General features: G+C 38.7%; 1 protein-coding gene and 1 long non-coding RNA gene across 2 annotated transcripts; both read right to left on the bottom strand.

Annotated features, from left to right (window-relative positions):
* Window positions 1-12830: 12830 nt before the first annotated feature.
* On the bottom strand, window positions 12831-14115 carry LOC109431766 (charged multivesicular body protein 2a). The gene is made up of 2 exons (XM_019708036.3): window positions 13406-14115; window positions 12831-13340 (listed from the first exon to the last, which is right to left on the bottom strand). The coding sequence occupies exons 1-2, from the start codon at window positions 13955-13957 to the stop codon at window positions 13182-13184; spliced, it is 711 nt and encodes a 236-aa protein (XP_019563581.1). The 5' UTR covers window positions 13958-14115; the 3' UTR covers window positions 12831-13181.
* A 487-nt stretch (window positions 14116-14602) lies between these two features.
* Window positions 14603-22203, bottom strand: LOC134290025 (uncharacterized). The gene is made up of 2 exons (XR_009998803.1): window positions 22168-22203; window positions 14603-15623 (listed from the first exon to the last, which is right to left on the bottom strand). It is a non-coding gene; the product is annotated as an uncharacterized LOC134290025 (long non-coding RNA).
* Between the last annotated feature and the right edge of the window lie 692 nt (window positions 22204-22895).

The raw sequence follows: 22895 nt of genomic DNA, 5'->3' as shown, positions 1-22895 counted from the left end.
AGCCTGGCTTACGAGTTAAGCCGAGGTAAAGAAATCGGCCCTAAGAATACTATTCAAGTCTTCTAGTTCAGAAAAACACGTGTATTACTCTCGCCTGTCTCTCTGTACTTCACAAACCATTGATGTATCACTGTTTTGTCGGATGCAGTGCCAAGGCACCGCACCTCCCTTGAATCCTGTATAGATTCAACCCAGTATGTCTTTCTGTCTGTCTGTCTGTCTGTCTGTCTGTCTGTCTGTCTGTCTGTCTGTCTGTCTGTCTGTCTGTCTGTCTGTCTGTCTGTCTGTCTGTCTGTCTGTCTGTCTGTCTGTCTGTCTGTCTGTCTGTCTGTCTGTCTGTCTGTCTGTCTGTCTGTCTGTCTGTCTGTCTGTCTGTCTGTCTGTCTGTCTGTCTGTCTGTCTGTCTGTCTGTCTGTCTGTCTGTCTGTCTGTCTGTCTGTCTGTCTGTCTGTCTGTCTGTCTGTCTGTCTGTCTGTCTGTCTGTCTGTCTGTCTGTCTGTCTGTCTGTCTGTCTGTCTGTCTGTCTGTCTGTCTGTCTGTCTGTCTGTCTGTCTGTCTGTCTGTCTGTCTGTCTGTCTGTCTGTCTGTCTGTCTGTCTGTCTGTCTGTCTGTCTGTCTGTCTGTCTGTCTGTCTGTCTGTCTGTCTGTCTGTCTGTCTGGATTCCTCCAGGAATTCCTCCGGGAATTTCTCCAGGATTTTTACTATAGTTTTTTTCAGGAATTCCTTCGGGTATTCACCAAGTATTTATTCGGGGATTCTCCCAGAAATTCCTCTGGGGATAACTTCAGGAACTCCTCCTTGGATTTCTCCAGAAATTCTCCCGAGGATTCCATCAGAAATTCCCAACGAGAATTCCCCCAGGAATTCCCACAGGGTATTCATAGAGGAATTCCCACAGGGAATTCCTCCAAGAATAACCGACGGAGATCCCTCCAGGAATTCCTAGCGAGGAAACCTCCAAGAACTCCCACCGGGGATTCCTCCAGGAATTCCTCCGGGATTTTTCCAGGAAATCTTCCATGAAATCCTTCAGGAATTCCTCCATGGATTCCTTCTGAGATTTCTCCTGGAATACCTCCGGGAACTCCGATTGCTCCGGGGAATTCTTTTGAATTTCCTCCAGGAATTCCTACTATAGATTCCTCCAGGTATTCGTCCAGCACCCTTTTTCGTGGATGCTCCCAGAAATTCCTCCGGGGATTACCGCAGGAAATCCTACGGGAATTTCTCCAGGAATTCCTTCGTGAATTTCTCCTGAAAATCCTTCAGGAATTTTTCCATGTATTCATCCGGGAATTTCTCCAGGAATTCCTAATATAATTTCCTCCAGGTCTTTGTCCAGCATTTTTTCAGGGATTCTCCCAGAAATTTCTCCGGGATTCCTCCAGGAATTCCTCCGGGGTTTTCTCTAGGAATTTCTTTATGAATTCAGCCGGGAATTTCTCTGGAAATGCCACCAGGAATTCTACTATAGATTCTTTCAGGAATGCTTCCGGGTGTTCCTCCAGCATTTTTTTTCAAGGATTCTCCCAGAATTTCCTCTGTGGATAACTCCAAGAATTCCTTCGGGAATTTCTCCTGGAATTTCACCTTCAACTTCTCAAGCAATTCCTCCAGGAACTCCTCTTTGGATTTCTCCAGAATTTCCGCCGGGGATTCCATCAGAAATTCCCAACGAGAATTCCTCCTAGATACCCCACAGGGAATTCCTCCGGGAATTCCTGCAGCATTTTTTTCGAGAATTCTTCCAGAAATTTCTCTGGGGATAACTCCAGGGTTTTTTTTTTCGGGAATATATTTAGAAATTCCTTTTTGATATTCTCCAGGAATTCCTCCGGGAATTTTTGTTGGAATTTCTCTGGGAATTTCTCCTGAAATTTCTCCAGGAGCTGCTCCTTGGATATCTCCAGACATTCTTTTGGGGCTTCCATCTGGAATTCCAAACGGAAATTCCTCCAGGAATTCGGCTGAATTCCTGTAGAAATTCCCTGAGTATTTTACGGAGAATTTCCCGGAGGTATCAGGTATCAGAAGGCCGGCTCCAGAGGCACGTTATCCTCCATTTGGGACATTTGTGCCATCGCCATACATATGAGCCTATTTCATCATTTACCTGAGGGAGAATGGGACAAGGGATGGGAATTGGGAAAGGGAAAGGTGATGAAATAGGAAGGGGTTCCCTAGAAGAGGGAATGAACGCATAAGCGCAACGAGAGCTCATAGCTCATACCACAACGGGGTTAATCAGTGCCCTGAAAAGGACACTGTAAAACGCATAAGCGTAAAAAGAGCCTATAGCTAATTGGAGGTAGCTTGCGACGTCATGCGACTTTAAATATGACATGGAAAGGCACGCCATCAAAAGCATCCTCAATATTCAAGAAATCACCCAAGCAAAAACTACGTTTGAGCGAGTGCTTTCTTGAAAACGTATACAACTTTATGTAAAAGAGTCACTGTGGACATCCCAAATTGGGAGACATGTGAGTTCACATGAACAGGCATGTTAGCAAGACGAACATCACAGATGTGATAATCGACAGAGCGTTTCGAGCGTTTCAGAAAGAACGACGTAGCCAGATAAATCTGGAACTTATTCCTTCTTTATACAACGCACGCACCCTTTCGGGATAAAACTACAGAGTAATTTCATACCATGAAAATACCCAATAGAAAACTACAAGAGTTCAAAACATGTTTGAAAAACTCAAATCCCTCTGGAGAAAAATAGGATGAAGCCCCATTTGTTCCAGGAGATTTGAAGTAAGCAGAGCTTTTTAGTGCTCACTAAATCGATTCTATAGCTACAATCCTCGGGGTAGAAGCTAAAGATTCGTAGCTATACAAAAGACTGGTTTATCCGAAGATATTTAGAACTTGAACAGGTCCGAGTTCCATTCAGGAATACCTCTTGCGGTCCGCACAGACTGCAGAGGACAAGCTTCTTTCAAAGCAGTAGCTATGGTATACCACAATGAAGGGCGTTGTAATAACAAAACCATAATGAAACTCTCTTGGAGTAGCAATGGAAGCGAGTTATCCATAAAATGTGATCGCAACCAATTATTACAGGTTTCCTAGCTTGTTGAGCAGGGACGCCTGAATACGCAAAGTTTGCGAAGGAACACTCCAAAGTGCGAAAAGGTCAAATGGAGAGTCCTCATCTGGCGCATGCCAATCAGTCAACTCATGACAAATTCTGCTCATGCAGAGTTGGGTTAGGTGCAATTCTATGTTAAGTTAACCATGAACTGTACTACCTAAGTATTCCATCAAACTGAAGCATCTCAAATCAATGTCTGAGCTACTTCAGATGCCAAATATCAGCGAAAAGATGCTGAAAACAAGAGCTTGCTTGAAGGCATCCATAAGGAAAGGTTGAAACATACATACATTCATCTATAATGAAAAAAGCAAAGCTGGGTTCACAAGGTAACCTAAACAGAAGTTACCCTACGAAAATTAACTTTTTTATGTAGATCCACTTGGGCTACATACGCTTTTTACACTGAAAATTGATCTGAGGTTTCCTTGCCGTAGCCACTACCCAAACTAGACAGGATTACACTCTTCACAATCACAGCACAAAAAGGAAACATCAACGACGAACCAAATCGTGGTCAATTGAAAAACGCCAATGGCGAAAACGCATTACGCGAACCCATATAGGCAGTAATGTAAGCTAATTAACAACATTTGAATAACCCCGCCCTTATTTAGCCTCAAATTTGAGACTTAAGAAGGGCAACTGATTATCTCGGAGAAACGCAAGGTCCACTGCACCATTGCTCCGGTTAGCGCAGTAAGGGCGTAATACTGTGGAGGACGCCCTAATTCTCCACAGGCTCCGTTTGTGGTTAGGTTTTTATTAGACCCCCCTAACCATTCATTCTTTGGCACGGTAAGCATACAGCCGCATAACACCATGAATTAGGGGTCACCTGTTTAGTGGACTCTTACCACTGGATCAGGCGGTCCGTAGTGTTATTCTTAGCCAATTGAGACAACCGCTACCGACACTACACAGCTATCTAGGCTGATCGGGAAAAGAAGTTAACATTGATGGTCAACTTCCAAACGAACCCGAACAGCCGGAATTTCCCGGAGGAATTTTTGGGAGAATCCCCAAATAAAATGAAAAAATCTTTAGTAGAAAAGGCTGGAGAAATTCCCGGAGGAATTCCTGAAGCAATTCCAGGAGGAGTCCCCGAAGGAATTCTGGAGGAATCTTCCAAGGAATTCCTGAAGCATTTCCTGCAGGAATCTCTGGAGGAATTCCTGAAAAAATCTCCAGTAGAAATTCTTAGAGGAATTCACGTTGGGAATTCCTGATGGAATCCGCGGAAGAATATCTGGAGGAATTTCTTGTGGGAATTCGTGGAGGAATTTACGGTGGATATTCCAAGAGGAATTACATGTAGAAATTTCTGGAGGAACCCCCGGTTGGAATTCCTGGTGGAATCCACTAGGAAATTTCTGAGGGAATCCGGATTCCAACTTGACCATCCGGTGCATGAACATCAAAATTTGAGAGCGCAAATATATCAGCCGCGTAAAGGTTAAGGCCAGTAGTACACAGGGTCAAATATTTGACAAGGAAAGAACTCAAGAAACAACATCAGTTTGACACTAATGAAAATTCGATCGAGTCAAACAAGATGTTTGAGCATTGGTATCTTGTCGGACAAATATTTGACCCTGTGTACTAGCAGCTTAACGAAACTGAGTCGGTTCCTGTGGTACCTTGTGGTATGCACATAATAAATTATTGTATTACTCTATTACGTTTAGCGTGTATGTTTACATTGAGTATCTGTCATATGCGGAGATATTGTTATTGTTGTCTGGAGTGTGAATCATTGTATGTAATATTGAAGTATCGGTAATAAAGTGTATACAAAAAATGAATACAGTTGTTGAATAATCATTACAGAGAAAGATTCTCACATTGGCGACGAGAACGGTGAACAGTGCATGTGAAATTAGTTTAATTTCGGTTCGGGAAGTGTTTTCTTTGGAAAAAGAATGAGATGAGTGGTGTGTGTGTGTGTGTGTGTGTGGTGCATGCAGATTGGTGATGACCTCCAGGTGATGACTTGTGAATGAATTTCAACATTGAAATCAAAAAGGTAAATATTGTGTACTAACTGTTCAATATGAATCAAACAATCTATTTGTACCTTCGACTAATGACAATGATCAACCTGTGAGAGATTTTGATGGTGATCGGAATTGTTTAGTTCAAATCAATGACAATCACTATTGTTAGATAAAGAAATCAAGAACTGTGAAGAAAATCTAAGTTTTGTTGATTATGATATTGATACTCGTTGAATAGGGTTGTTGTCCTAAATGTAGACTTAAATGCTGAATGATGAATGAAGTATTGATTTGTTAAACGGATGGCCGTGGAAGGCGTAGAGGTGAAACAATATTTTGAAATCAAATTTTGCCGTTGCTGTTAAAAGCCAGTGAAGGCGATAAAAGCCAATGAAGGCGATAAAAAATAATGAAGGCGACATTCTTGAAATAGCCGTAAAAGGCGGAAAGGATTACAGATAGAAAAGCCGTTGAAGGCGGAAAAATGTTATAGGCAGAAGAGCCGACTAAGGCGAAAAACTGTCGATGGCGGAAAGATCCGTCGGAGAGTGAAAAGCTGTTGAAGGCGGAAAAAGCCGTTGAAGGTGGAAATGCCGTTGAAGGTGGTAAGACCTGCAAGGCAGATATAGTCGATTCTTTGTAGAGCCGTATAAGGCGAATTGTGTTATTAAAAATTAAAGTACTAAAAACCCGACAGTGTCGTAAATTTCGTAAGGAACAGATTACCAGCCAACGCAGATTTAAGGGCTGTTTGCAGATCAGAGGGAATTTCTCGGCCTATCTTGAGGCATGGGAAATTCCTTGGCTGAATCACTCAAGAAACCGTTTTTTTCTTCGATCGCAGTACGCAGTTGCAAAGAAATGACAGTTCAAATGTCACCATAGAAAGTTTCTGCCAGGAATCGTTCTAGAAGTTTCTTGAGCGATTTCTCTTGAACTCCAATCTGGGCTTTTTAGTTAAATTGAACCATTAAAAATGAAATTTCACACCAATTAAGTGGCAGCTGAGAAGGCGAAAGACAAAACTAAACTTTAGGCTGAGGGTGACTAGAAAAACAGTAACGAATAGTATTTGAATATGTTCCAAATGCGAATATAACTGAGCAGATACTGAGGTTGTTGTGGACCCACCTCAGGTGATATATATTGAAGTTATCATTGCTCAGTAAAGTATAATAAGTCTACGGAGACGTAAAAAGGGTTGGCTCTTGAAACCAAATTAACATGAAGACATGATTTAACTAATGCTTTGTCCTCTCTTACAAGACTTCAAGAAAATTAACATCAATGTGTGAGAATAATTAAACTGTCTTGGTAGTTTGCAAGATAGGAAGTCAAAATGACAGTTAAAGCATTCGTTGAAGCTAGATGACATATTCAGAGCAGTTGCTAACCACGATCCTGTTAAGTATCATGCTAGTCAAATGGCTAGTTGAATTGGATATTTTAAAAAATCGAACAATAAAAAAATGAAACTTTCGGCTTAACTAGAAGTCTCAGGAATTCGAGTAAAAGGCGCTTTATAACCTATTGAATGCCACTAAATGTTTATGCGATTCAAATACAGTGAGTTCTTGAGTAATCACTTCTGAAGTCTTTGAATATAAAATGTATCGGGTGTGGTCAGGAGGGGCATTTTGACTTATGATTGTCTAACACTGGATATAGTGCCATTTTTGCTAATGAGTGGGCCATCTTGCCAAGAACTGTGGCACAAGTTAGAGAACAAGGTACAGCAGTACGCTCAACAACAAACTCTGCACAATAATTTCCTTACAGGAAGAGACAAATTTTGATCAGTTAAAGAAGTATTGAAACCATTATTGAGGAGAATAACGTACAATATATCAAAAGCACAAGATATTGGAATAATAAAAGATAATCATTTCTGTAACTACAGGAATAGATATATCTAATGAAAGGTGGATTATGAGGTTTGTTTTTCAGTCGAGCTTATTAATGCAAACAGGTACCATTTACTAACAAGTTACCTTGTTTGAATTTTTAGATTTCATACACTGAAAAAACTGCAAATATTGTATTCATGTGTCGCTCACATAGATTTTTGCAATTTGTCATAGATAACCCTTTTCATGTGTAGATACACATAGTTTATATAAGGTCCACCGATTTTATGTGTGATCCAGCGTGGAAAACGAGTATGTGTGTACAAATAAAATTTATATATCAAATTCATGGATTTTTACCAATAAAAATGCGTGTACATGTATAAGTGATATTTGTGTTAATAAGTTCATTGAAAATTTGAATAAAAACGTGCTTTAAATTGTTTTAGTACAAAGAAATGAATCGCAGAGGCAAGCGTAAGGGCCATCATGACACAGACAATCATGGTCAGTGTGCACTACGTCAGACTTGTAGTCGTTAACAAAAAAAAAATGAGAATGTATTTCATCGAAAAAATGTGAAATAAGTGATATGATAGACAGATGATTGGGCTTTGCAATAATGCAGAATATTCTAGTTCGATCCAACGAACTGAGAATATTATCAATATGATGAGCATATGTAGAAAATCAGAGTTACTTAAAGATAAAAAGTTCTAAATTTTGACGGTACATTGAATGCGAATAATTTGGAAAAGGCTTGTTGAAATAGCTTCATTAGGTATCTAGAGTGAGAACATAACATGTTGAGGGGCTTTTGCAATATTTTGGAGGTACACCATTAAAATAAGTCCTACAGTTCAGAACCCGAAAGAGCGACATCAAAGGAACAAATTTTTGGTTTTGTAATGTTAAAATAGGTTTGATTGAGCACGAATCACCAGTTAATGCGGGGGAATATGCATCGTAGAATGTAAACCTATTCCTTGACCTATTCAACGACCAAACCGAAGTAACTGGCGGTGCGAAAATTGATGTTTAACCTACTTATAAACATAGCAACTCGATTTAGATTAGTGCTAATTTCAGCTCTTAAGGAGCTTAATGATGCGCAATACCAGCAACCGGTTCAAATTTACGTCACAACTGCAACTTTGCATGTGCTTAAATGCGTGACTTCGATTTGGTACTGCGTCGATTATGTATGTACAGTGTACGCAGAATATGGCACCGCAAGCGAAAAGTAGGCAACAAAGAAGGCACGGCAACAACGCTTTGTTTTTTCGTTAGCAGATAATGACAAAATCGCTCCCGAGTTTTTTCACAACAAAAACGGTAGGAATATTTGTCTCGTTCTATTCACATCGTGATTTTCGCTTTGTTTTACAACTGAAGCTCGACTCTGAGGCCGTTCGCAATGGTGTTTTATTTTGTATGGCGAGTTTTAAAAATTTTAAAACTCGCCATACAAAATAAAACAGCATTGCGAACGGTCGGATGGCAAGAGTTTTAATTCGTCCAAATGCTCATGAATCCGATGATGTGGGTGGAAAATTTTAGCAGAAAAGCCGAAATACCGGCACACGCACGGCAAGCGATGTTTGTTTTATTGCTCTCATCGCTTGACATGCGTTTGTTGCGGAGCGCCTTTGTTAACAACATGCACCGCTTAGGACAAAGCGTTTGTTTTTCGGCGTGATCCGTTTTTCGTACCCTGTGTATGTATAAAGAATTTGAGATAATTATAGGATCACAACATGAAAAAAAAGAATGAATATTAATATTCTACTATACTTTCAAACAGCTAGTTCGGGTGCGAGTTTTGTGAACAATATAGGGTAATTCGCTAATTGTTGAACACTACCCAAATGTTGAACAGTTTCTGAATATTTTATTATAAACCTTACTTAAGTAATTTTCATCCAACGTAAACTTATGGTGTAGATGCATATACATGTGGGCCACGATATTGCTCTAATTAAGTTACAAAATTTTACATATTTTACGTCATAAAAATTTATTGAAAATTTCGTACCGCTGATGACGCGAAAACTGCACAATTCTTAAGGTTAATGTTAAGAAATTGCTGTTGCGAAATAAGCTTTGCGGGCAAATCGACCACAAATATCAAAGGCACACCATAGTTACAAGACATGGAAGGATGTCATTAACAGTTTAACATTGTTTAAAATCACATTTTCATTATAATTTAATTTGAAAAAATATTTTTCCTATCACACTATCATTATGCATCCATGATCCAATTGTTGAACACTGGCATAACCTACGATGTTAGCATGACTGCTAGAATTTTTTTCACTTTACCTAACCGTGCATTGCATGGGGTTTCAAGGGCGTTCCAGGGATGTTCTAGGGGTGTTCCAGTGGGCTTCAGAAAGATTCCAGTGATTTTCAATGGGTTTCAAGGGCGTTCCAGAGGTGTTCAAGAGGAATTCAGAGTGTTAAGGGTGTCCAAGGAGTATTTCAAGGCGTTCCACACTCAGCCAAATAACCTTAAGATTTTCATAAGGCCCAACTTATGAAACGGCCTTTAAATAATTCAAAATGATTCGGATGAATTTCATAAGGTCACTCTATGACGTAAAACCGTCTCACAGTTTGGCTTTTATTCATGTTTAGCAACATGGTATTCTCAAGCGTCGGTAGCCGTGTGGATAAAACACGGGCTCGGTGATCCCGACGTTCATGGATCGAATCCAGTCTGCTTCATTTTGCGATTTTTTTGTTCTTTTCATAAGTCTATCTTATGAAATTTGTCATAGCAAGCACGATCAATTATCATAAGGTATTCTTATGCCATCCATAAGAATTAGTTATAGCAAATTTTCATAAGGTATTTCGATGAATTTCGCTAGTTTTTTTCGCTGAGTGCAGGAGGCTCAGGAGCAACCCACGGGTTTTCAAGGGATTTCAGGGTCGTTCCATGTGTGTTATTGGGGGTTGAGTGGGTCCCATGGGTGTCCAGGAGAGTTTCAGGGCCTTTAAAGGCGTACTTTTCTTCTGTCGTTTTCGCTTCTAATCAAATCTTTTCAGCCATTTTTGCATCTTGTCATGTTTAAAACGATTTCAGTCCACTAGAGCTCTCTTCAAATGTGCGATTTACTGTCATTTAAATGAATTGTCACTAGCTCGGACTAGCTGGGCACAAAACACGAAAAACCCGGAAAAAATCCGCCAGAGTGAAAAAATATCGGATGTCGGGTCAAAGTCGGGTCAAATTTTATCAAATGTTGGACCACTGTTGGACCCACATCGGGTAACTATCGTGTCTGTGTTGGGTTTGGTGGCCAAAATAAAAACAGGTGAATGATAGGTTGATGTCGGGTTATACGTCATCAATTACGAACAAAGCTTCAACCGTTCAACAATTGGCGAGAACCGTCCAACATTAGGATGAGCTAGCTTAAGGAAGCGTTCAACATTTGGGTTACAGACTTCCCATACAAATGTTCTATTTTCTCTTAGAAAATGGAATTTAAGGGAATACAAATTCAATGGGCAGTATAAGGGATAAGTAGATCTAGACGTTCACTGGATATTTTTCAACTTAAGTGGAATTATGCACGGAAAAACAAACGAAAACCAAAATGCCGGTACTAACCGTTCAACAATTGGCGAATTACCCTACATTAAATATAATTCAAAAAACTGGATGTTTTCAAGTTTTCAAATTACTATTCAGCTAAAACTAGTATTACAAATATTGCTTTGGACAAGTGACGTTTTCCGAAATCGTGATTTGATTTTAAAAAAAAGTATCAATCCCTTCGATATTTAGAAAACAAAATCTGTAAAGCCAAACTTCTGAATATATTCTGAACAAGAAACGAGTTCCAGCAAAGTTCGCTAAAAAAAACATGAAATGAAATAGTGTTTGTATGACACTTGGACACTTTGGATCGAAAACGAGTTAATGGATATTGATAATCTTTCCACTGTAACATTCGTGCAGTGTTCCGACATATTAGTTAAAAAAAATGTCTGAATAATAATCTGAATATACATACCTTATGTATGAGATTCTTCTATGAAAGGACATGTCAAAAAAAATCAGTGGGCAGTATACAATGTTTGCATGCTAGCTGTCATTGAAAACATTTGAGAAGAGGAAAGCAATTCAATTAATTCATCAGCAAAGGTGATATTTAGCTTGACACTCAGTATTAAAAATGTTTTGGGATTTGGGAAAATATTTGGGTCAAAATAATATTTCTTTTTAGGTACAACCACAAGTAACGGCCAAGTAATTTACCAAAATGCCGAGCAGAGATGGATGACCAAATGGATGACTGTACTTCTAATTCTGATGTGAGACTGAAGCGAGACGTTCATAAACTGAGGACACTATAAGCGAAACAACGTGGAGTGACCTTGCTGCGGATCTGGAGAAAAAACGAGATGTGGTACCTTGTGGTATGCACATAATAAATTATTGTATTACTCTATTACGTTCAGCGTGTATGTTTACATTGAGTATCTGTCATATGCGGAGATATTGTTATTGTTGTCTGGAGTGTGAATCATTGTATGTAATATTGAAGTATCGGTAATAAAGTGTATACAAATAATGAATACAGTTGTTGAATAATCATTACAGAGAAAGATTCTCACAGTTCCTACACGGAGAAATCAAACTAACTAATTTTTGGGTCGATTTTACTCAAAGCTGAGTATATCGAATAAACTAGTTACCCAAAATTAGGTTGTTTTCCCCGTTTTCCCTCTTCTCTTTCCCTCATCGATGTTGTCAAAAACAAACAGAGATACATCTACCCAACGGGGGTCCTTGAGCCCAATAAGCCAATTTTGGGTAAATGCAGGTTTACTCAAATTTGGGTTGAATGAGGGGGGGGTCTTGGGTTGAATCTACCTACTCTTAAGTAAATGTTTTTGCTGGAGGTGAAGGCAATTTACCTAGTGTGAGTTTAACCGATTTACTCAAATTTGGCTTATTGGGCCGAACTATGGGATTGCGTAAAAAGAACTCAATTTTGGGTAGTTTGGCGGCTCCGTGTACCCAATTCCGGACCAACAATTGAAAAGGCCGCATCAACATTTTGTAAACAAACATGTTTCTGTCGACTTGAGGCCTTTTGAACTCCACCCACACACCTCACCACCACTAACAAAAAGCGCAAACATCAAGCTTTCTGTTAATGGTGGTGAGATGCGTGGGTGGATCCCAGAAGGCCCTAAGTCGACAGAAACGTGTTTGTTTACGCAATGTTGTTGCGGCCTTTTCAATTGTTGGTCCGGAATTTTGAGTAGATTTTTTTCTCGGTGATGTAAAGGAGTGCTCGTGCAATCATTTATATACATTTAGGCGTAATACTAAGACCAATCAATGTGGGTAGTATACATATCAGGCGTAATCATACACGGTAACATTAAAAATTGAGAAACCTTATTAAATGTTTCCCAAATTATTGAATAAGGTTTCAAATTTTGAATACCCAAAACCATAAATATTTTTGTGGCTGTATAGTAGGTATAGTCCATTTTCGAGCCAATTCTGATCAGCTGATCATTCATTATGAAAATTTGAAAGAAAACTATCAAAAGGATAGAAGGTGGCTTATGAGCCATTTTACGGAACAACAACGCAGTTGATAATGATATTAAACTTCACGTGTTAGTATGCCACTTTTTATTTTATTTTTTTATTTTCTTCGGTTGGATTGCTTGAGAATTGGCCATATAATTCAGTTTTGTGAAATGTTTTGAAGTCAAATTCAAGTGCAAAAAGTTTCAGAACACATCCCTCAATGAATAGAGAAAGCTGCTAACATTATATAAGTTTCTTTATATTGAGAAGTGTTTAAATTACTGAAGTAATTTAATTAGAATATAAGTAAATCAAGCATGTTTTATATATTTATTGTAAACATTTATTCGCAAATTTAGCTCCGTCCCACTCATACACATTTTCAAGGCCATTAATGATTATTCAGAACGGATACATTCAGTTCATGCAAATAAACCCGACGATTTTTGTTTTAATTATAAAATAATAGTTTATAGTAAGCTATGTATATCGTATCGTGATATTACATTTTGAAAACAATTACGTTTTAAATTAGCTCTGCTTTGCTTTTCTCGCCGATTTACGTTTCACCGTCAAATCCGGCCCAAGCGATCACACTAAATCTTGCCGTCGTGTATAAACCAAATCAAATGGAGTAGGTGGTGGTATAGGTACGTCATCCTCCAGACTATTCTCTTCGCAGATTGTCCAGACGAGCCTGCAGGTCGGCATCGGCGTCCGAAACGGGAGAACCTGCTCCTCCTGAACCGCCAGCCGCTCCACCTGCTCCCATTGCAGCCGCCTGGGGAGCTTTGACACCACCAGCCACCGACAGAGACCCGGAAGCCTGAAATTGTGAATTTACAAGCATTATATTATCATCGATTGAGCTTTTTTCAGCATTGAACTCACCTGAGGCAATCCCGACAGCTGATCGTTAAGCTGCAGACCCAATTCATCCAGAACCTGCGACACAATGGCATCAGTTTCCTCCTCGTCGCCTTCGTCTTCCATGGCGTCATCCATAGCATCGTTAATCATTTCCTCCTTCATGTCCATAATCTCCGATTGTTTCTCGAATTCGTGCAGAATTTTCTGAATCTGTGGCATATTGAGCTGTCGGTTCATGTTGGTCATCGCTTTCGTGACGCCCTTCATGGCCTCTCCCATGGCGTTCTGCGATTTGAGGGTTTGAATTTTAAGCGACACCGCCTGGATGTTGGCCTTCATGAGCATGAACTTCCGGACGTACCGTCGCGTCCGAACCAAATCTTTAGCCATGATTTTCACCGCATCCATCTGGTTTTCCTTGGCCAGCTTCTTGATGTCCGCGATAATCTTTTTTTCCTGCTGTTCCATTTTCATTTTCTCCCGATCCAAATCTCGCATCGCTTTGTTCAGAGCGCGCTGGTTCTTACGCATCATCTCGTCCGGGGACATTTTCTTACCGAATAGCCACTCCATCTTTAGTTAGTTGTTTAACGATTGCCTAAAACTTACTAAAATATTAAACAGTCGTTGACTTGCTGCACAAAATTGGATTTTAATTTGTTTTTCCTAAATCTGACTCATCCGAGCAGAGCAAACACAGTGAAAGCGATCGCAAAAACATCAAAACAAAAGAGAAACAACAATAATTTGACAACTGGAATGTGAGGATTTTCCAAGGTTGTAGAGACTCATTAATGCCGAAGAGTGGCGCATTGACGATCCCTCTACATCTGGTGGCAGGAATGAGAACCCTACACTGATCGACGGCTTGCGGTAATGACCAGCATAAAAATATATATTGTTTTCAAATTTATGGCTACACAGCAAAAAATAAATGTAACCCGCCCGATGTAATTCATTCCAATGTACTAAGAGCCGATGCACACGAGCGTTACTTGACGCTGCGTGAATTCACGCTGCGTCGCCGCAGCGTTCCTGTGGGGCATGCGTTGACATTGCGTGACGCACACGGTGCGGCGCGGTTGCGGTGCGGTAGCGTTGCGTTCTCGTGTGCATCCTCCCATTTGATTGTGTGTAACTCAGGACGCACTTGCGTGCACGCTGCGTCGACGCGCCGCCCGTGTGCATCGGCTCTAAGGGTCTGTCTCAAAAGGTAAATCCAATTCGCCCCCAAAACGACGATTCGACCGCTTGGGAGTGTTGTCGTCGTCGTGATGATGCTTCCCGAAAGCAATGTCAAATTCGTTCGGGGTTTCAAAACATTGGAAAGAAATTCATTATTTTTACAGTCAGATTGAGATTTACGAGTAAATGAGTGTGATCCGAAGGTATAACTATTTATTCTGAGCATAACAGTATTTTTTACGGCAGTGAAAACTAATTACAAGTACGATATTTCTGGGTCTGAAAATCGTTCAGGCGAAGTGGATAGCAAATCTAACCTAGAATATCCTACAATTCTAACCTCAACTTCTCACTTGCACAAGCCGGATCTCATTTTTAACGGAAATGGTGGAACAAAATGCAAAACTAATGTACGTGCGACCGAGGGAATTGAAAGTTCTACCATTCCCACTTAAAAAAATTGTCGGATGTGGGTTGTAAGTAGGAAAAATAAAATAATTCCCCCAACAGATTATGTTGATAGATATGTAAAAAAAAGGTAAACATCATCAGTTCGGTAGTTGCGCTACCGGAACAAAGATGGGTAACAGTATGTTTTGTTTTGCCCTTGAAAGCCAATGGAAGCTAACGATCCCTCCGCATCTGGTGGCAGGAATGAGAACCCTATGAAAAACATCCCGCATAATCGAAAACACTTTACCATGTAGTTGTAACTGTAAACATGATTTAAGCCATATTGTGATTATTTGTGTTATAGTTCACTTATTATTTCACTCTGTATTTTTCTCGACATTCAAATACATCTAACATTGACGCAACATCACCACTTGTAGTAAATATGTAACAGATTGTCGTTTAATTGTTGCTCATTGTTCACATTTCTGAAACTCAACTGCATGAAATTTAAAAAAATGTAAGCTTACTATCTGACAAGGTGTAACACTACGTCAAATGTTTTACATATTATTTTTTGCTCTCCATCTCAGCAGTGGGACTGCTACGCTCTCACAAACACATTGGCACAATATATTGTTTGACTTTCACTGGACCACACCTGTGTAGTGGAATTTTCCACAACATCTTTTTCTGCATCGCAAATTTATTATTGTGCGTTTAGCACTAAATTGATTTCCGAAAAAACTTCATCGACTTCCGCTGCCTTTCCTATGCGTTAAACATAACGTCGGAAGTAGAGCGCTGTACAGTAAATCTGGTTTTCTATACAGCGCACTACTTCCGACGTTATGTTTAACGCATAGGAAAGGCAGCGGAAGTCGATGAAGTTTTTTCGGAAGTCAATTTAGTGCTAAACGCACAATATTTCCCACGAGAAATAATGAATTATGCTTAGCTTAACGACAACGTGCAGACTTTTGATTACCTGACCGGCCGATGTCATCTAACACCCCATGCGCGGCTCGAATTGACCACGCAGCATTAATTCGTGTGAACATGCTTTATTCTTTCCTCAGGTAATGTGTAACTTTTCTAACTAATAAAAATCATTCATTCAATGTCCAACAAGCAAAGTGTATACATCGTGTCCTGATGACAGACCCGTGCGCCTTCTCCATTAATGTTCGCGAAGTACAGTACATGGCTGACCGTTGACCCGCGCCTTCTCCGTGATTAGTGAATTAGTGAAGCATGGTTCAGAAAGACTAAAGTGCAAAAAGGAACTAATAAGCCCCAGCGAATTCGAAAAACGACTTTCGCGGTGAACCTAGTTGATAACGTGAGATGAACAGTGTACGAAACCAGGATTCCAGAGAATCAGTTATGGTTATATTTTGAGTCGCTGATGGACAATTCAAACTAGGTGTATAAACACAACAGTTGGGTGTCGCAAATGTGTTACTGCAGCATGAACAAGTGAAACCTTGGATTCCAGATGATCAGTGATGTTTATATTTTGAGTCGCTGCTACATCGAGTACAGACACAACAATTGAGTGCAGTGGATATGTTACTACAATTTCGTGTGGATCCGATCTCAGCAGTAAAACCGAAGCAGTGTGCAGGGGGCACAAATGGCAACTTGGATGATAGTTGTTTGCAGCTCATGCACCACGGGATGCCGTTCCAGCTGACAGTAAAGCTAAGTACCATTATAAATGAAATAGTTCAAAAATTTAAAAATTGTGCGTTGTGATACCATTCAAGTTTACATTCAGGTAATGGATTTTCCTTTCTAACAATTTGAAAAGCAATCGTCAGTTTCTTATAATTTGAATAATATTATCAATGAATCAGTTCGAAAAGTTAAAAAAGCTTCATTCAAACTTGAAAAAATCCATACATAATAAAATTTTGGACAAAACCTTGCAAGCAAAACTTGACATAAGCACTGCGTTGTACAACGAAATAGAAGCATTTTTAAAGGAAAATTGTGCACAAATCCCCCTCATCATCATTCTAAACATAAGAAACGTTCAAATTCTACACAGCCTTTGACCATCGCTCCAAACACAGCAATGGCCTTCAATATTGCTACTGCTGCGCAGCTAGCGCAGTTGATTCCAGCATTCGACGGTAAGCCGTCAGGATCAAAATCATTTATAGATGCGGTGGAATTAACTAAAACGATAGTGGCAGAGGCAAACCACGCGAGTGTAATACAATTGATACTTACGAAATTGATAGGAAGAGCAAGAGATTTATTCTCTGTAGCTCCTGCAACTTTAGATGAAATTATCCAGAAAATTAAGGATAATTGTAGCGAAACCGGATCATGCGATTTAGCCGCAGCCAATTTGAAAAATTTGAAATTAAAGAAAACTGATGATATGGTAAATTTTTCAAAAGATGTCGAAAATCTTTGTGAAAACCTTGCTCAAGCGTACATTCGAGAGCAAGTTCCAGGAGATGTAGCTAAGAAATTGGCCCAAAAGCAAGCGATACAGACGCTAATTTCAAATTCACACAATTCTGAAACTAAAATAATGTTAAAAGTTGGCAAATTTACCACGGTACAAGAAGCCCTGAATGTTATGGTGGAAAATGAGCAAACAAGCCAAGGATCTACAGCATCAATTTTGCATGCTAATGTTAATGGAAGGAAAAATCACCGATACCCCAACAATGGTCGTGGTTATCAACAAAATTATGGATATAGGACACCAAACAACCGGCCAACAAATTTCTATGGAAATCGCGGAAGATTCACTTCCCGCGGTAGAGGATTTCATCGCAGAGGTGGTTTTCGTAATGGCCAAAATCAGTTTTACAGAAATTATGGTCCAAACAACTCAAATAATCAGTTAAATGGTAGCTCAAGAGTGTTTTATGCTACTGAGTTTCCTCCACAGCAACATGAACAGGTCAGGGTCATTCCAACTGGGCACGTACATCAACAGGCAGACCCTTTAGTCGCTCCGCAGCAAATCCAACCAACAGCACAAAGGCAGCACCCTTTAGGAGTTCCGTTCGGGCAGCATACACAATAAATGTATCTGCCTCAAATTTTGTGTGCATAAATATCGAAGCGTCGGAAACACCATGCATAATGATGCTTGATAGTGGTTCCGACATTTCGATCATTAAAGCACAACATATCAAGCCGTCACAAATTTATTTTCCAGATAACAAATGTAATATTACAGGTATTGGTACTGGGTCTGAGACCACCCTAGGAGATACAAAATCAAACGTAATTGTAGAAGATCTGACACTTCCTCAGAAATTCCACATCGTAAGGAACAACTTTCCAATTCCCACAGACGGGATTTTGGGAAGAGATTTTTTCTGTAAATATAGGTGTAACATAGATTACGATTCCTTTTTATTGTCTGTTAAAATAAAAAATAATGTTATTCAAGTACCAATCACCAATGAATTGGAAGGTAATTTTATAATTCCACCTCGATGTGAGGTGATAAGACGAATCAATGTACACAATATTGTAGACAACGTTACCATTGCAGAAGAAATACAGCCAGGTGTGTTTTGTGCAAATGGTATTATAAGTAATAAAAATGCTTATATGAAAATTATTAATACTACTAATGAAACGAAAAAGGTATGTTCTAAGTTTGTACCAAAAATGGTTCCTTTAAATGAATATAAAATAAATTCATTAGAAAAACCATGGAATAAAGTTAAAGAACGTAGCAAGCTAGTATTGAAGGAATTAAATATGGATCCGAAGATTGATCCAAAAATTAAAGAAAAACTTGAACGACTGTGTGAGGAGTTCAACGATATTTTCGCACTTAAAAATGATGTTTTATCCGTGAACAATTTCTATAAACAAGAAATATGCCTCAACGATTCACGACCAGTATATATAAAAAATTATCGGACCCCTGAGTCTCAAAAAGAAGAAATAGATAACCAAATCAACAAAATGCTAAACGATGGTATAATTCAACCTTCCACTTCGCCCTACAACAACCCTATATTATTAGTACCCAAAAAATCAGAAACTGATAAAAAATGGCGGTTGGTTATAGATTTTCGCCAACTAAATAAAAACATTTCCCCAGATAAATTCCCATTACCTAGAATCGATGAGATTCCAGTTGGGACGAGCAAAATATTTTTCAACGCTCGACCTAATGTCAGGATTTCATCAGATTCCGCTGACAGATGCAAGCAAAAAATTTACTGCTTTTTCTTCAAGTAAAGGACACTTTGAGTTTAATAGATTACCGTTTGGATTGAATATCAGTCCAAACAGTTTTCAGAGGATGATGTCGATCGCTCTATGCGGACTTCCTCCTCAATGTGCGTTTTTATATATCGATGATATCATCGTCATCGGTTGTTCGATAAATCATCATTTATCTAATCTCCGTGAAGTATTTTTATGCTTGAGAAAATATAATCTCAAACTGAATCTGCCAAAATGTCATTTCTTCAAAAGTGATGTAACCTATTTAGGACATCATATATCTAACAAGGGGATACAACCAGATAAAGCAAAATATTCAATTATAGAAAAATATCCTGTGCCAAAAACCCCTGATGAAACACGTCGATTTGTTGCCTTCTGCAACTACTATCGTCGGTTCATTCCAAACTTTGCTAATATTTGCAATCCATTAAACAAACTTCTAAGAAAAAATGAAACATTTATTTGGAGCGCAGAGTGCCAAAACGCTTTTGAAATGTTAAAAAAAAGTTTATTATCACCAAACGTTCTACAATTTCCAGACTTCCAAAAGCAGTTCATATTAACAACTGATGCATCAAAAGTTGCATGTGGTGCTGTTCTTGCTCAATTACACGATGGTGTAGAGAAGCCAATTGCGTTTGCCAGCAAAGCATTCACAAAAGGCGAATCACATAAATCAACGATTGAACAAGAATTAACAGCAATTCACTGGGCTGTTTCATATTTTCGCCCGTACTTATATGGACGAAAATTTGTAATTAAAACGGATCACCGTCCGTTAATTTACCTTTTTTCAATGAAGAACCCATCATCAAAGCTCATTAGGATGAGATGGGATTTAGAAGAATATGATTTTTCCATTGAATATATAGAGGGTAAATCAAACATCGTAGCAGACGCATTTTCTCGCGTCCCGCTTGACATGGATGAGTTAAAACAGATGTATGTCATTACACGATCAATGACAAGAAATATATCAAGCCAACCAATTAATGAGTCTCAGATGCAGAAGCCTGATCAACTTCATGTATATGAAGCGCTCAATAATTCAGATGCTTTCAAACTATCTAAACTATCATTCATTAAATATCCACAGTCATCAAAACTATCGATGGTGCTGTCAAAGAAGAATTATAATCCGAGACTAACTCTAGCGTTAGATCTCAAATTAACAACAGAACATGAAAAGGAAGAAGCTTTGAAGCAAATTTTTAAAATATTGGAGAATAAAATCCAGAAATCCACAAATACAAGGCTGGCCAGCCATAAAACAAATGAGAATCAAAAAGGATTTTTGAGTAAAATGATAGCAATCGCAAAGAACGATACAATATTCCAACATATTGATATAAACTCATTTAAAGACATTGGTAATAACATCCTTAGGGATGTCACCATATTGATATACGAAAGACCAAAACTAGTGACACATGAAGATGATATAATGAGAATTCTTAATCTACATCATGAAACTCCTATCGGAGGACATTTAGGTACAAATCGATTGTACAGAAAGCTTAGACCGTTATATTCATGGCCCCACATGAAAAAACGCATAGCTGAGTATGTAAAAGCATGCACACTATGTAAAACAAACAAACATTATTCTCAAGTTCAAACAAAATTTGTTCAAACTACTACCCCTACAAAATCATTTGATATACTTTCAATTGATACAGTTGGACCATTTACCTACACAAATAAAGGCAATCGCTATGCAGTAACCATGCAATGTGATCTTTCAAAATTTATTATAATAGTTCCCATTCCGGATAAATCTGCAACAACTATAGCAAAAGCAGTTATTGAAAAATGTATTTTGATATTTGGCCCAGTATCTTCGATAAAAACTGACCAAGGTACTGAATATAAAGGAGTATTCGATAAAGTTTGTGAACTTCTTAAGATAACACATACTTGTTCCAGTGCATATCACCCCCAAACCATTGGATCATTAGAAAGAAGCCACAAAACATTGAATGAGTATTTGAGGATTTTTACTAATGATACCAAAAATGATTGGGATGAATGGTTACCATTTTTTAGTTTCTGCTTCAACACAACACCATGTGTAGATCATGGATATACGCCATTTCAGTTAGTATTTGGAAAAACATGCAATTTATTTGATATAGCTTATTGTATTAAACCAGATCCTTTGTATAACTACGAAGCTTATGAGAAAGAATTGAAATTCAAACTTCAAACCACACATTTAAGAGTACGTGAAGCAATTGTACGAGCAAAAACAAAAAGAACTACACAACTCAACGCTAAAATTGAAAATACATATTTACAAATTGGCGATACAGTTTATCTAAGAAATGAAAATAGACAAAAACTAGATGCAGTAAACTCCGGACCATTCACAATAAAAGAACTAATGGACTGTAATGCAGTAATCTTTAACCAGAATAATCAACAAAGACTTCAAGTTCATAAAACGCGCCTTACGAAATTTAAACCTTTAGAACAAAAAAGATAATGACAACAAATACATTGTTTATTACACTCAAAATTATCGTTCCTTAAAAAAAAGGGGAAGAGAGCCCTCAAAACAAAAATGATTTGTATACTGAAAATTATTTGTAAAGGTAAGAACAAAGCATAAACAGAAAATTTATTATTGTATACCATAATTTTCTTTTAGGGGGAAGGTGTAGTGGAATTTTCCACAACATCTTTTTCTGCATCGCAAATTTATTATTTCCCACGAGAAATAATGAATTATGCTTAGCTTAACGACAACGTGCAGACTTTTGATTACCTGACCGGCCGATGTCATCTAACACCCCATGCGCGGCTCGAATTGACCACGCAGCATTAATTCGTGTGAACATGCTTTATTCTTTCCTCAGGTAATGTGTAACTTTTCTAACTAATAAAAATCATTCATTCAATGTCCAACAAGCAAAGTGTATACATCGTGTCCTGATGACAGACCCGTGCGCCTTCTCCATTAATGTTCGCGAAGTACAGTACACCTGATATGGTTGAACATCAACTGTGTGCGTGCCAATGGATCACTAAAATAACTAAAACGGCCGCTATGAAATGAACAGATAGCGCCACCGTAGCCGTGTGTGTTTGACGTAACTCGACTGCTGTCACTGTGTTACCGTCCATATACGGAGGCGCTTTTGTTTTGATGCGGTGAGTAGCGGAAAAGTCGGCTTCAATGATCCATTTATTTTGCAAAAAATGCACGCCTTCAATGCGAGATTTCTTTGTTTACAATAAAGCAGAAAAAAATGAAAAATAGAAGCATCAAACCAATTTCCTTAAATTTGAGCATTATAGTTCCCCTGTACCGATGAGAGCATTGGCATGAATGGAGACGTTTCTGCAGGTAAGAGTTTTGGTTAAATAAATTAGTTAACAGCTGGTAAACAAAATATTGCTTGACTTTCAGCGCGTTATCGTGCCGACTCGGAGCGGATGAGTGGAACCGGGTGTTCCGAGGAAAAACACACCCAGACCCAATAAGTGTATGGTGAATTGTTCCGTATGCCAACCAGCATTGAACGGAGATGAACAAACTCTATCGTACACAGCAAAAAATAAATGCAACCCGCCCGATGTAATTTATTCCGATGTACTAAATAATCAATGTAATCACGATTCCTATGTACGATTACATCGTTTTGATGTAAAATCTTTTGTTCTTATGTGTACATCGTCTGATGTAATATTCATGCAACCGACGTATCGA

The sequence above is a fragment of the Aedes albopictus genome, chromosome 3 (assembly GCF_035046485.1).
Source record: "Aedes albopictus strain Foshan chromosome 3, AalbF5, whole genome shotgun sequence".
Lineage (NCBI taxonomy): Eukaryota > Metazoa > Arthropoda > Insecta > Diptera > Culicidae > Aedes > Aedes albopictus.
This window is presented reverse-complemented; position numbering and strand designations above follow the sequence as displayed.